General features: G+C 32.8%; 1 protein-coding gene across 1 annotated transcript in view; it reads right to left on the bottom strand.

Moving 5' to 3' along the window:
• Positions 1-14920, bottom strand: part of cutlet (chromosome transmission fidelity protein 18 homolog) — a 159219-nt gene that overhangs the window by 109648 nt on the left and 34651 nt on the right. Inside the window, exon 8 of the mRNA XM_072537881.1 lies at positions 12192-12442. Coding sequence (XP_072393982.1) covers positions 12192-12442 — 251 coding nt within the window. The remainder of the gene's footprint in view (positions 1-12191; positions 12443-14920) is intronic.

Here is a 14920-nt window from a genome sequence, read left to right as displayed (position 1 = left end):
AAAAGGTATGTGGCTTCTAACAATGTCGATTTTAAAGAAAAAACGGTAGAGCGGTTGATAAAAGAAGCTTACCAACGCGTATCTAAAGAGCAGTGGCATAATTATATGAACCACGTCAAGAAAGAAGAAAAAATTTTTGCGGTGGACAATTTGCAGGAAGATATTGAACCGGTGATAATTAATATAGAAGATAAATTATTAGACCAAGTATTAAAAATTTGCATTTTTTAAGATTAATAATTTTTATCAACAGAAATGTTATTATTTTTTCGCATAGCAACATTTAATATAGTATGGTAATATAATTGTACTATTTTAACGTTGGCAATACCGCCTTATCCGCCATTTCCAGACAGCATTGCGTCCTGTCAACTATTGTTCATTTTGTAACCTCAAATACTGTCTGTGAACATTAGAATTCTAAACGATTTTGACCTAAAATTTTATTACGTGGTGAGTGATTTATCCTTTTTTTATTATTATTTTTTAGATTATAAACATATGCAGTGAAGTTACTGGTATAATTAAGGGTATTATATATTTTTAGATGAGGAAAAATGATGATGTCAACCAAACGAGTAGGTTAGGTATTTGGACTCCTAAAAGCTGGACAATTGTCTCAAAATGAAATAGCAGCAATCGTAGGAGTATCAAAAAGTTCTGTAAGGAATATAAAACAGAAAATTGCGTCTGGAGTCAGTTTGGATCCAAGGCGTAACGGTCACAGCGGAAGACCTCGTATGACTACTTCTAGGACTTATCGCAAAATAAGAGATATTTGCCTAAAACTACGAAAGAAACAACTACGAATACTTGCCCAGGAGATAAGAGATGAAGGAATTTGTGTTACAGAAAGAACAGTTCATCGGAGAGTTATCGAAAACAAACTTGTAGCTAGGACACCAGCTCGAAAGCCAAGGCTTACTCCGGCTATGATAAAGAAACATTTCGAATGGGCAAAAAAATACAAAAACTGGACTGTGGAAGAGTGGAAAAAAGTATAATTGTGTTGTTTTGCTAGAATATCAATATTATAAACTAAAAAAACATGAGCATTTCTAAAAATTTTGTTGATTTCAGTTCTGCTTCTCGGACGAATCCGTTTTTCAAGTTTTGACAGAAAAAAACAAAGTTCCGAAAAAAACATTACTAATAAAAGGGAGTTACTTGAAACGCTCATATATGAATGGAATCATAATCCTCACCTCCAGGAAACTATTCAAGCCTATATTGAGAGCATGCCTCGACGTTTTTTAGCAGCCAAAGGCGGACATACAAAATATTAAATTTATCTCTACTTTGTAAAAATTATACTATTTTAATAAATAAAAGTTTTTTATTAACTTTTTTAGTACAGTTTAATTACATATGAGTTAATATTCACAAAAAAGAACAAAACAGTAATTTTTTTCATATATATTCATAAACATAAGAGAAATAACTTCATATAGTAAATTTTTCCTTGTTTGGCCTAATAATTTGGCCAGGTACTGTAAGTATTTACGAGGTATTAGATATTTTATGTATACAGGCATTTTTTATAGAATTAACTTGTTTTTTGTTTATTCTCTTATTTAACTCAGTTAAATTAATGAGTAAAGATTTTTGAAACGAAGCGCGTACGATCCTGATTTCTCAGTCCATCGCCAAACTACCACACACCTACCACTGTGCCCATAGGAGCGGCATCGCTGAGCGCCGTAAGACCGAAACTGCATTCTAACTGTGACTTCTACTATAGGTCTTCTCGTTCAGAAAAAGGAGGGGTTTAATTGGTATGAAGTTCTCTTTACCCCAAGTTATAGTATAGTTCTTCCATGCACCACTAGGTACTTATTAATCGAGTTCCGAAACTAGAACTTTTATTTTAGGACCTTTTGTTCAATAAAAAGCCATCATTTGAGAAGAAGAAGACTTATTAGCTCCAAATTTAACATGCTTCTTCCTTACAACAAACGGAACACATATACAAGTTTCCAGAGTTATCGCACAGACAGATGGATGAACGGGGAACGACTAGATTTCGAAAAGAACCTGTCGGGTCCTTAATAATTACAAAGCTGTCTAAAGATAGCTAAAATAAAATTTAGTAAACAAAATAAAAATAAAATGAAACAAAAACCGAAAGAGCTAGCAAATGCTGAATGTACGTGAACTTCTAAACTAGTGAAGCAAAATAAATGTTATTATGGTTAGTTTGTCTAAAAAGGTTGGAAGAATGAATAGTTAGAAATATGACATGAGAAGTTCCGAAAAGTAATGAGAAAAAAAAAAGAAATCCCTTAAGGGGAAGTGGTGAAAAACGGATCTAAAATGAAAGAGGTAGTGATGTAAGCATAAAACACCGTGATATGTTTTATTATTCATATACAATTACATATAACATTTAAATATATTCTTATATGAATAATATTAATGAATGAAAAGCGAAAGAATGTGCCTTTAGCAACTGCCAACGTCAATTTGACAAAGATAAATAAATAAATAGAACAAAAAATAATAATCAACAACGATATACCTAGACAAGAGAGCAGAGCAACTTTAGAAAATTAGTATCCGAACATTTATCTTTAGAATAGTTCATTCATTGAAACAAAAAACCATTTTTTGTTGGAAATTTTCCAAATAATCGTTTTAAATCGAGATTTTCCGTAACCAAGCTCATATTTTCCTCTCGAAATTGAAATTCGACCAAAAAGAACTTATCTCCTTATTCTTTCAGCGAACAAAGAGAAGCGTCGGTGGTCAGATGTTATGAAACCTGACAAAACCCTTTTTAAGTGCCCAAAAATAACGCAAGAATAATAAATAATGAATTCCGTATACATCCTCGAGAAGTCATATTTCTAAAATGATAAATCGTTGAACGCCAGGGATGGAGTTAGGGTGTAAAATAAGTGTTGTTACTCCAATATTATTTTATATAACAGGAAAACTTTACTTATTAACGCTACCTTATGAAAAAACATTTTTAACACTTGACACAATTTTTCATACCGTCTTATGTCGTTCTAGCAACTTACCTTACAAAGATATGCAGCTATAAAAAGATGGAATTGAAGCAAAAGTTTAACATATTATGAACCTTTTATAAACAAAAACAGAACTAAGTCAGTTTTTTGTAAAAAGAGCAAAGAACAGAACTATATAAAAAAAAATTGAGTTTAGGAACAGAATACTTTCTAACATTTAGATCAAATAGAATTCCAAAAGCACGGATATTGTTAAAATTATAAATGGATAGCTACTAAAACCGGAATATACCCGATCAAGTGTGACATTAAGTTATACACAATAAACATAGCGGTAATGTCAAAAAAGTTAACATATTGGGGTGGTTCTATGAATAGTGTGAGTTCATTTTCAATGAAGTATACAAGGCTTCAAACACCTCATCATTAACGTAGATACCTACATAACAATACCAGGTGAAGACACTGTTTGTGCTGACATGAAACACAAACAATTTAAGAAAATAAACCATAGTAATTAATCTGAGGTTCACTACACCAATGAAGTCAAGGTTTATGTATGTAAAGTTTATGATATATATATATATATTTATTAATAGTTATTTAACCAACAAGTGTATTAATAAGGGTGATTAACAATTGAGATATTTTAACGCGTAAGCGGAACGAGCGCGTTAATGTTCGAGATTGTTAATCGCCATTTTAATTCACGATTTCGTTACAAAACTTTTCGTACTTTTCAGAAATAAAGATATCTTTGTTTAAATTTTTATTTAGTTATTCACAGAATTTTAAACAATAAAGTAAATAATGACATACGATGACAGATAGTACTAACAGTGGCTACTTCATTTTAATTTTTTTAGTGGGAATATAAATAGGTATATGTTTGGTTGCCTACACCACAGGGCACTGCCAATCACAGAGCGTTTAATTAATTTATGCAAGCAATGTATGTTGTGTTGCCTATAATGAAATCGTTCATTAATAGAAAATCATTCATTAATAGGGGTCATTAATCAATGATTTTAAGGGTGTTAAAATTGATCATAAATGGACGGTCGACGGAAATAATTATTTATTATTTATAATTATTAATTATTTATAAATTAATTTCAAAGAATTTAATCTACCCTTAAGTGATTAAGAGATAAGATAATATACCCATAAGTAAATAAAACTTTAACAGCCTTAAGATCAGATATGATATATGGTACTGATTGTTGCACGGTTATTGGGTAATGACTGACAAAAGATGATAAAACTAAAAATGAAACTATTAAGGGAATTTATAGTGAGTTCTACAAGAATGGTGGCGACGCCCTGCTACAAGCATCGCATAAACTTTTACTTCTTGTCTAGAAAATGAGACCATGCCCTGTGAATGGTCTTAAGGCGTGATATGCCCGATACATAAAAAGGCGATCAGCTCCAGTGACAACTACAGAGGTATAAACCTGTTAACAACTGTTTACAAAATATTAGCAAATATTCTCTAAGAACGGCTACAAGTTTACACAGTTGGAGTAGTTGGAAAATACCAGGCCGGATTTACTCCAGAAAAATCAACAACTGACCAGATTCATTTCAATAAGACAGATCCTCGAGAAAACATTAGAATTTAACATCGAACCCCATCAGCTATTCGTCAACTTTAAGGCCGCATATGACAGTGTCAAGATAACAGTACTATACTAATCAACGCGTGAGTTTGGTATACCAGAAAACTTATCCGATTAACGAGAATGACAATGTCTAACTTAAAAGCCAGCGTTAGAATACAGGGAAAAAATTCTCGATCCTTTGAGATAAAGGATAGACTCACATAAGGGGATGTCCTGGCTTGTCTCCTATTTAATATTGCTTTGGAAAAGGCAGTCCGAGACACACGAATTAGAGAAAGCGGTACTATCTACAATAGATCGATACAAATCTTAGCATACGCCTGATGACATTGACATATTAGGGCGTAGCAAATGAGATGTTAAGAAATATTTCTTAGAATTGGAAATGGCGTCGAAACAGGTCGGTCTAGTCATCAACGAAGACAAAACCAAGTACATGTTGGTTACTAAGGATCCTGTAGCAAATGAGGAACGGGAAACAGCATTTGGAAGTCATATCTTTGAACGTGTTGACAGCTTCACATACCTTGGCTCGCTAGTGACTATTACCAATAAAACAAGCAAAGAAATTAAAAGACGAATAAACCTTACAAATAGGTCATACTATGGACTCCAAAAACAATTCCACTCAAGAAATATCCAAAGAAAAACTAAAATTATTATATACAAAACACTGCTGAGGCCGGTCCTCACATAAGAGGCGGAAACATGGACTCTAACGCAGAAGGATGAAAGGCTTATGGGAATATTCGAGAGTAAGATACTCCGCAAAATATTTGGAGTGATAAACGATTAAGGGCAGTGGCGCAAAAGATTTAATTTCGAATTATACCAACTCTTTAATGAACCAGATGTCGTAACGTTCATTAAAACACAGCGACTTAGATGAGCCGGACACATAATACGAATGCCTGACAACTTGATTGCTAAAAAGCTAACGACAAAAGTTTTTCCTCTTATTTTATCAGATTCCTCATCTAGATCCTTTAGGCTGGAATGAATCTCGAAAGTGCCTGCTATGTCAATATTCTTGCCATTATTTGCAAGGTCCTCTGCGAAATCTTCCTCGTCTGTCAATTGATCTACCTTGGGTGGAATATAAAGAGCGTCAACTTGCTCTAGAAAGAACAAAAAATTTGCTGAGTAAAACTTAACAGAAAAAATAAACAAACCTCCAAGAATAAAGATATAAGTACCATTTTCATCGCTCAACTCACGTACCACCTCGTCTAAGGCCAGCTCTACCTACCTTTGCGTAAAAAATTTAGGCATATTTTACATAAAACAAATTAAAAAACATACACTCGAACTCGATCAGATGAAGACTAAACAGTTGTAGGGCTAGACAAAAGCCGTTTATGTACTTTTCCGAACATTATTTTCGTACCTCCCAAGACTTTTGTTGACATTTTACAATGGCTGTTGATACGCAATACGCATACAATACGCATGAACATAATATGATCTAATTAAGGGGAGAGGAGGGTCATATAGGTCAAGCATTTAAATTTTATTATGAATTTTGAAATATATTTATAAAAAGTGAGTACCAAAATTATGAAAATGATTATGACATTTTGATTTTTGAAAATTTCAGAACAACGTAAAAAAGTTTGAATTTTTTGGACATTTCCCCAAAAAGTAAAAATGAAGAACTTAATTTATCAGTTTTGTTGAATTCATTTTTAATAAAAAAATAATGTGTGCTATGTTGTGTAAACACATCAACGGCCCTAAATGGGTTAATATTATGCATGCTAGCACCGTAAATTGAGTCTGAGTCCGCCTCTGTAGTATAAAATGATAAATCGTTTATAAGGGGGTTTCCAAAAACAAAATTTGCAGCGTATTAATATTGTATCGGTCAATAAAGCTCGCCACGATTTCAATATGAAAGGAACAACAAAAGAATATGAAAAGATCCATTATATTCCTTATATTTTCCATGTTTTAATTATGACATAATGGAGCTCGATTCGCCATTCGCAGAGGACAATAAAGCAGAGAAGATGGCTGTTATAAATTGATCATAGAACTAGTTGAGATGTCTGGCTTTCTATAAAGATAACAGTAAAGGGAGGCTTTTGTTTTGCCTGAGACAAGCTAGGAGATTCGGGAAAATTTATAAGTGAAATAAATTACTTTGGTATCAACAGTCTAACTTTGTTTTTTTAACCAGAAAACCATTTATTTATATCAATACCGCAGAAAAGACTGTGAAATAAGCATTAAGGAATGATATTCGAGAGATTTAAATGTTGATATAAAATAAAAAACATACCGTATTATTTCTTATTTATTATTTATACAGGGTGGACCAAAAGTCTGGAAACGCCTAATACTCTCTTAAATGGATTGTCCGAATTGTACAAAACCCGGGTTACGCCTATTCTTTAATATAAAGATTTCAAATCTGATGCTTGCCATGTTGCCAGATCTACCATTTTTCTGATATCATTAGTCACTTTGGTTTTTTAATGCAACACTGTATATTGTAATATTATTGTAATTCTTAGTTCAATACGAGTTCAACCATACGTAATACTATCTAAAGTAAATTCAACTTCGAGCTACGGGCAGAATAAACACAAATGACCGCGTGATATTTGAGTCTGCACGTGACGAACGCCCTCCTATTGGCCATAAATTATCGAACTATCTTAGTCATGTCTGTTGGGCTACCAGACACGCACTTCGTTTTTTCACTCCGTTCTTCCGTCGTCTGTCGACTGAAGAGTCACAGTTAGTAGTTATTTCGAGTCTGTGAAATAACAGAAATCTGTGGGTAATGTGATAAATCCTGTCGACGTGTCAATAGCGACTGTACCATTTCCAATGTCTAACGACTGCTTCGAAAACACGATTGCACTTTGATCTTGCTGTACAAACACTTACATGTTAATTCATGAAATTTATTTTTATCTTTTAAACATTTCTTGCACTTCTACAAATATTCCAAAATTTCAAAAAATGATACTTGTTAAACGTCATTTTATGTTAATATATAGATTAAATGAACTACTACTGTAGAGGTGAACTCGAATAAAACATTTTGTATAAGACTATAATGTAACTGTTTGTATGGGAAAATAAAACTGTTGCTTCTACTAGTTCTTTATAATTTCTCATATTTTCTCACCTTTTAAACCTTCCTTTAATTTCAAAAAAAAAACAAAATCAAAATAAGCCATTCTCGAGTTATTATAAAAAATGTTATACAGTAGGTTTTACTGTAGATTAGCGCGAAGCTTTATACTATTTTATCTGTATTTTTTAAATTTAAATAATATTTTTAAAATTGAATAAAGTAATTTTATTATTTAATTATTATTTATAATTTAAAGAAATTATGTACCTACGTTATAATATTTTAATAAATTATTAATTTGCTAGTAACGCCAGCTGATAACGTATTAACCCATTAATACCCACCGTATTTTAAGTAATACGCGAGACACTGCTACACATTTCGCCATCTACTTGTCAGAAAAAAAGTAAACAGTTGTTTTAAACCCCATATAGGTTGCAGAGTAGATGTTAGAAGGTAACTGTTTATCATAACATTAGAAATGTATAACCGCTTGGCGGTAAAGGGTGATGTGACATAAATAGTATTGAAATTTATACTGGTGAGTATTTTAAAGATAAAAAAAATTTATTAAAAATCCTTTGTAAAAGGTATATAATTTTTAAAAACCCAAATGGGTTGTTATAGACAAAACGTTTTCGGAATCCATTATTCCATCATCAGTGTCTAGGTGCACATGAGTGTAGCCACTAAATACATGGGTAAAAACCCGTTAACAAAAATTTAGTTACATTTGTTTTACATTATATTATATAAATTGCTAGGATGCTAAAGTTACCGTTGGATTAGGTAACATGGCGACATATGACTCCACGTTGAAGTTGCAAGTCCTGAGACGGTGTGTCTACGAGGACTTAATGGAAGCAACTTAAGTCCTCGTAGACACACCGTCTCAGGACTTGCAACTTCAACGTGGAGTCATATGTCGCCATGTTACCTAATCCAACGGTAACTTTAGCATCCTAGCAATTTATATAATATAATGTAAAACAAATGTAACTAAATTTTTGTTAACGGGTTTTTACCCATGTATTTAGTGGCTACACTCATGTGCACCTAGACACTGATGATGGAATAATGGATTCCGAAAACGTTTTGTCTATAACAACCCATTTGGGTTTTTAAAAATTATATACCTTTTACAAAGGATTTTTAATAAATTTTTTAATATATGGTATACAGCCAAATACAGGAACGTAGATTCCTTGTGTATTTTAAAGATCTTTAATTCTTGCTGATGATATATAATACGCTGGGCAATCGTGGTAACTAATGAATATTGTTTCTGTTTTAGAAAAAATGATGAAAAAATACGGTCCTAATAATCCCAAAGATGTAGAGGAACTGTTAAAAATATATGATAGTTTAGAAGATGACGATACTTTGGCTCAGAAATTAACCAGTGTAACGAAGTTCAACTCACGTTGCATTATCCAAATGACGGAAATGATTCTGACAGAGATGATGCCGGAAGTTTTGAGGAAGATCAGTTCAATTACACTTTTCAAAGTATTAGCCGAGGTACACTATCTCAAACCCTGGATATTACAACTGTTTCTCGAAAAAAATACAGCAATTGAGAAAACAGTGCTGTCAAATACAACTGTGACTAACTCACGAATCAGGTAACAAAAGAAAAAGGGCGGTTGCAGACATTTCACAAGATTCTGAAAATAGAAAAAAATCTATGAAAATAATTGATCGTAAGTGGGAAGAAAAAAACTGGAAAAGGGAATAAATGATATTTTCAAAAAATATATGGAAGCCCATATACTAAATGAATGGAAACAACAAAATTTGAAGCCAATGATGTGTTTAAATTATTTTTTGATGAAAAATTTATGGACTATTTTTGTAAAGTACGCTTCACAAAAATCCTACCCTTTTTCTTTGTCCATTGATGATTTATATAAATACTTTGGCATCCTTATTCTCTCTGAATACCACCCATTGCTGAACAGATTGAAGTCATGGAGCCGTATTATGGACATCATTCAATGAAGCAGTTAATTCGAGAAAAACCCATCCGTTACGGATATAAATTCTGGTGCATTGCGACCAATAAAGGTTACCTTGCAAAATTTCGTCCCTATACTGGAAGTGGAGATAAATTACAGGGTAACTCTTTAGGAAGTTCCGTAACCACCGAAAAGCTTTTTTTTGCCCTCAATAAAAACCGAAAACCTGTGTACATGGTTTTTACCACAAAAATCTGTTATCTATATTGATATTTTTTTTACATCTTTACCTTTACTGACAAGGGAGATCAAAAGATACACTGTATCGGCACAATTAGAAAAGACAGGATTGAAAGAGCCCCACTCAAATAAATAAAAAATCAAATTCGTGTTCCCACGCTCTACATAGCGAAGAACATCAGCTCACTCTTGTTCGCTGAAATGACAATAATGAAGTTACTATGGTAACTAATATTTTAACGCCAGAAATATTTACTATAGGAAACTGTAACAGATGGTCCAGAAAAGACAGAAAAATTATAGCGGTCCCCCAACCAAATGTTGCGCAAATGTATAACAAGGGAATGGGTGGTATAGCCTTATTGGATGAGCTAAGAGGTTTATATAGGATTCGAATTCGATCTAAAAAATGGTATTGGGTGATATTTAGATTTTGCTTGAAAGGGACAATAGCCAACATGTGGCTTCTTTACCACAACATTGAGGCAATTTCTTTATTAGAATTTTACAGGCGAATAGTGGAGGCCCTGCTGAACGCTCCAGATATTCCAACGCCACGTGGAGTACGTCCAAAATCTTCAAAACATGTTGCTGACGAAATTCGTTTGGATAATGTGGGTCATTTGTGGACAAAATTGAAAAACAACGAAAGTGCGGCAAATGTGGCAAGTGTACCAAATACCACACGTTGTAAAAATTTTAAAATAATAAATAATGTTTTATGAAATATTGTGTCCTTCATTGACCAGCGTATGGTGTATACAATACGTCAAAAAAAAGAAAAAAAAAACGTAAATTTTGCACATTGCTATTAAAAACAGATGTTGGATAGGACGGAAGAAACTCTCTTGGTTGAGGAATTTGCGGCAGTGGACAGGTTTGACAGCGGACCAATTGCTACACGTAGCGCAAGACCAAGATCAGTATAACAATATTATAAGCATGGTAGCCGCCGACGTTCCGTAGGGATATGGCACTCTAAGAAGAAGAAGATTAAAAACAACCTCTCTTTATTTCATTCTGAAGTTTTGATTTCATTTTGATAAAAATTTAATTTTGGGCATTAATGTATTAACAAACCTTTACTTCTGATAGTTTGTTTACATCTGACAGGCCAGTCAAAGTCAGACATGAGTCAGACTAAATATTTAATTAATAATAGAATATAAATATCATTTGATAGTAAATTTAATTATTATATTCGCTCCGTGCGTGACTGACGCGACACCTACCGCCTTCATCTGACATTTTTGGACCAACCAATTTTCAGGTTAAACATATGACATTAATGACATATGTTTGACATTGTTAAATACAGGCGAAATTGACAATTATTAATAATTAACTTTTTAATTATATTTTTTTTCAGTTTATGTACAAAATAAATGTAGTATTAAAAAGTGGGTTTCTCAAAATTCATCATAATATATCTTTTTAAGTCCAAACGGAAAAGAAAAGTTAAAAATCTACAACTGGCATATCAAGTTTTTCACGTGAAAGAGCATATAATTAAAAACAGTAATAGCAAAAGTTATGATATAAAAGCTAAAGTCATCAGGCACTCTGCAGTTAGCTTGAAGCCTTATAAAATATCATTTAAGATAAATTATTTAAATATTTCAATTGCATAAAAATGAAGTTAAGTGATATTTCCTTTTTCATATTAATAGCACGGATCCATCTTTTTCTTTTCTCTAATTTATATGTAATCTTTGGGAACCTATAAAAACTACACTTACTATTTTTGCTATTATTAGCACAACTAAATACGCAACATGTATTTGCACACATTTTTGATAAAATTTATGCGTAAAAAGATAGTGTCCAATTTTGTCATATTTCGCCGCTACGCACGCTGGCATCGTTTCAAGGTACCCCTACCATGGTCACGCACTGAGCGAATAAACTAAATAAGATATTTAAAAATAATATAGTTTGAAATTAATTTACTAACTAACGTTAAAAATGTACTCTGTATTTCGTGTAATTAAATGAAATGTTTATAATGTTTTTTAACGGGCCTTTACCAATGTTTGTTAAACGTAGAGGTGGAGTCGTATAAAACATTTTGAGTTCACATAAAAATAATGGTCATTCTTCGAGATAAAAAATATCCTATCACCTAAGTTGGACCAACAAATACACTTTGATCAAATTTTATTGGAATAGGTTCAGTAGTTTCAGATATTAGCGTGGACAAAGACCGAACACGAGATTTTTATATACAAAGAAAACCATAAAGTTTTCCCAAAATAAAAATTTAACACACTTAGAATTTTTAGTTTTAGGATTAAAAACAGAGACTTACCGGTTTCGCACTCGTGACAAATTTGGCTTTCAACTTTTGCAAATGATTAGGCAACTGGTTATCACTTATGCTAGTTTGCTTTTCTAAGGGTTTAGCTTGCTTTACGGCTTCTTTTGCTTTGGGTTGTTCAAATCGACGCATCTTCTCTAATTCCACTTCCCTAGCGATCAGCTGCCTATTCGAATAAGAAAGAGTTCGTCTTTGAAACGGAACGTTTTTTTCTAAGAAAACAACTTCGTTTACGTTTGGTTCTGGAATTAAAATTAAGGCCATCATTAGATCACAAAAGGTAGTAGGATATAAAGAAGAATAAAACTTAAAAGCAACGTATGACAGGAAAAACAATAAAAATATCAAGGGAGGATAGGTAAGGATAACAAACAAAATTAGATATCTACACTCAGATGCAAAAAAACGCAAAGGAGAATTTTATTTTTAGCCCTATTTGGATGATTTTTTTAGCACACTTTGTATAAATTTATAAATTTTAATTTAGTATAATGAGCTTTTTAATAAAATTTTGTATTTGACTTATCATACGGGATTAATCGAAAGTTGGCTTTTTATCCTAACTCTGAAACATCCTGTGAAATAATTCCGTTAGCGGATTTTCGTAAAACCTTGTATTATGTTTTTTGTTTCATGTAAAAATATGGATTGGTTCATTTTTAGGAGCGAAATGACTTTGCCACCCACAATTTACGACTTTTCCTATTATTACCATTATCTTTTGTGTTAATTTGTAATACGACGATGGAGGCTTTGGTGACTGATATCGAAGGAATGTCATATCGACATCCCAGAAGCACTGTATGTGATGCACTGAATAATGATTAAAAGCAACGAAATTATCTTGGTTTTAATGAACAATGATCACAATAACAAAACATAAAAAAAACTTAAATGTAACTTAACCTAAGTACTCAGATAACAAAGAAACAAAGAAAAACTACAAAAAAATAACTTAATACTTTGTATTGCCTCTCCTAGCCTCTATAACTGCCTGTACACGTCGATTCATGCTGTCTATGAGGTTGCGAATATCATCTTACTGGATGTTTTGCCATTCCTCTTCTAGAGCCAAGCGAAGTTCGTTAATTGGGGCTGGTACTCCGCGACCTCTAATATTTCTACCAAGCATGTCCCAAACGTGCTTTATTGGGTTCAGATTTGGTGAACACGTTGGCCAGTTCATTTTATTAATACCAACTTCCTCTAAGTATTGCGTGACACACATTGCAGAGTGGGGTCGCGCATTATCTTGCATGAATAGAAAATCATCGCCGATATATTGAGAAAAGGGTACTACGTGATTCGCTAAAGTTTCCTCAATATACCGGTGTGCAGTCAACGAACACTCAATAAATACCAATTCAGTGTGCGCCTCTCGGGATATTCCTGCCCATACCATCCCGAACCCCCTCCACGGCTAACACGGGAACTGAAAGCGCACTCCGCAAATCTCTCTCCAGTTCGACGCAATACTCGTTTTCTTTCATCTGATGAGTGAAGACAGTATCTCGACTCATCTGTAAAAAGAACATTACTCCATTGTAGTAAATTCCAATGTAAATGTTCCCTGGAAAATTGTAGTCTAGCCACTCCGTAGCTTGGAAGTAATTTTGGCCCAGTTGCTGGTCTGCAACTTTGCAAACCAAATTCATGTAATCTTCGACGAACTGTAAATACACTTACATTATTGCCTCGAACCTCTTGAAGCTGATTTCTTGTTTGCACTGCTGTTAAATCACGATTCCGCAAAACGTTGACTCGTATAAAACGATCATCTAAAGCGGTAGTTTTGCGCTTCCTGCCACTTCCCGCTTTACGCTTGTTTGTTCCAGTTCGTATAAAACATTCCACTACCCTTTGTATGGTAGAGCGATGAGTGAGCCACATATTCATAATTTCGCCCATCTTCAACCAGAACAACGGTTTTCGCACAATCCTCGACACTAAGAACCATGATCAATCATAGGTAAACAAAATGTAAGTGTTAATATGACATAATGATAACAGTCACCAAAGCCACCTCGTCGTATTACAAAATAACTAAAAAATAATCATAAAATTAAAAAAAGTCCTAAATTGTGGGTGGCAAATTCATTTTGCTCTAAAAAATGAACCAAGGCATATTTTCACATGAAACAAAAAACGCAATGCTTAGGAGACATGGATACAACCGAAAAATAGGTTTTACGAAAATTCGCAAACAGAATTATTCCACAGGATGTTTCAAAGTTAGGATAATAAAACCACGTTTTAATTAACCCCGTACAATACGTCAAATATAAAATTTTATCAAAAAACTGACTATACCAAATTGAAATTTATAAATTTATACACAGTGTGCTAAAAAAATCATCAAAATAAGGCTAAAAATAAAAAAATTAAAATACTTTAAATTTGACCAAAATTTTCTCCGTTGCGTTTTTTTTTTTTTTTTTCATCTGAGTGTAAATTAAATATCTCACTATTCAAAAATCACAAAATTTTAAGAAATTTATGCTATATGATTTTTGTCAATATTTAAGCAAACGTCCATTGGTAAAAATTGCCTTAGTCTAAAACGTATACAGTGTGTACAAAAAGTAACGGAACTTGCTAAAATTTCGATTCCTTATCCGCTTACAAAAATAATTAGAATCAAAGTTTTTGAATACATTAAGTTAGATGTATAAATAAATTAGGAATACACATATAAATACGTAGAGAAAGGACAAATACCC

The sequence above is a fragment of the Diabrotica undecimpunctata genome, chromosome 7 (assembly GCF_040954645.1).
Source record: "Diabrotica undecimpunctata isolate CICGRU chromosome 7, icDiaUnde3, whole genome shotgun sequence".
Lineage (NCBI taxonomy): Eukaryota > Metazoa > Arthropoda > Insecta > Coleoptera > Chrysomelidae > Diabrotica > Diabrotica undecimpunctata.
This window is presented reverse-complemented; position numbering and strand designations above follow the sequence as displayed.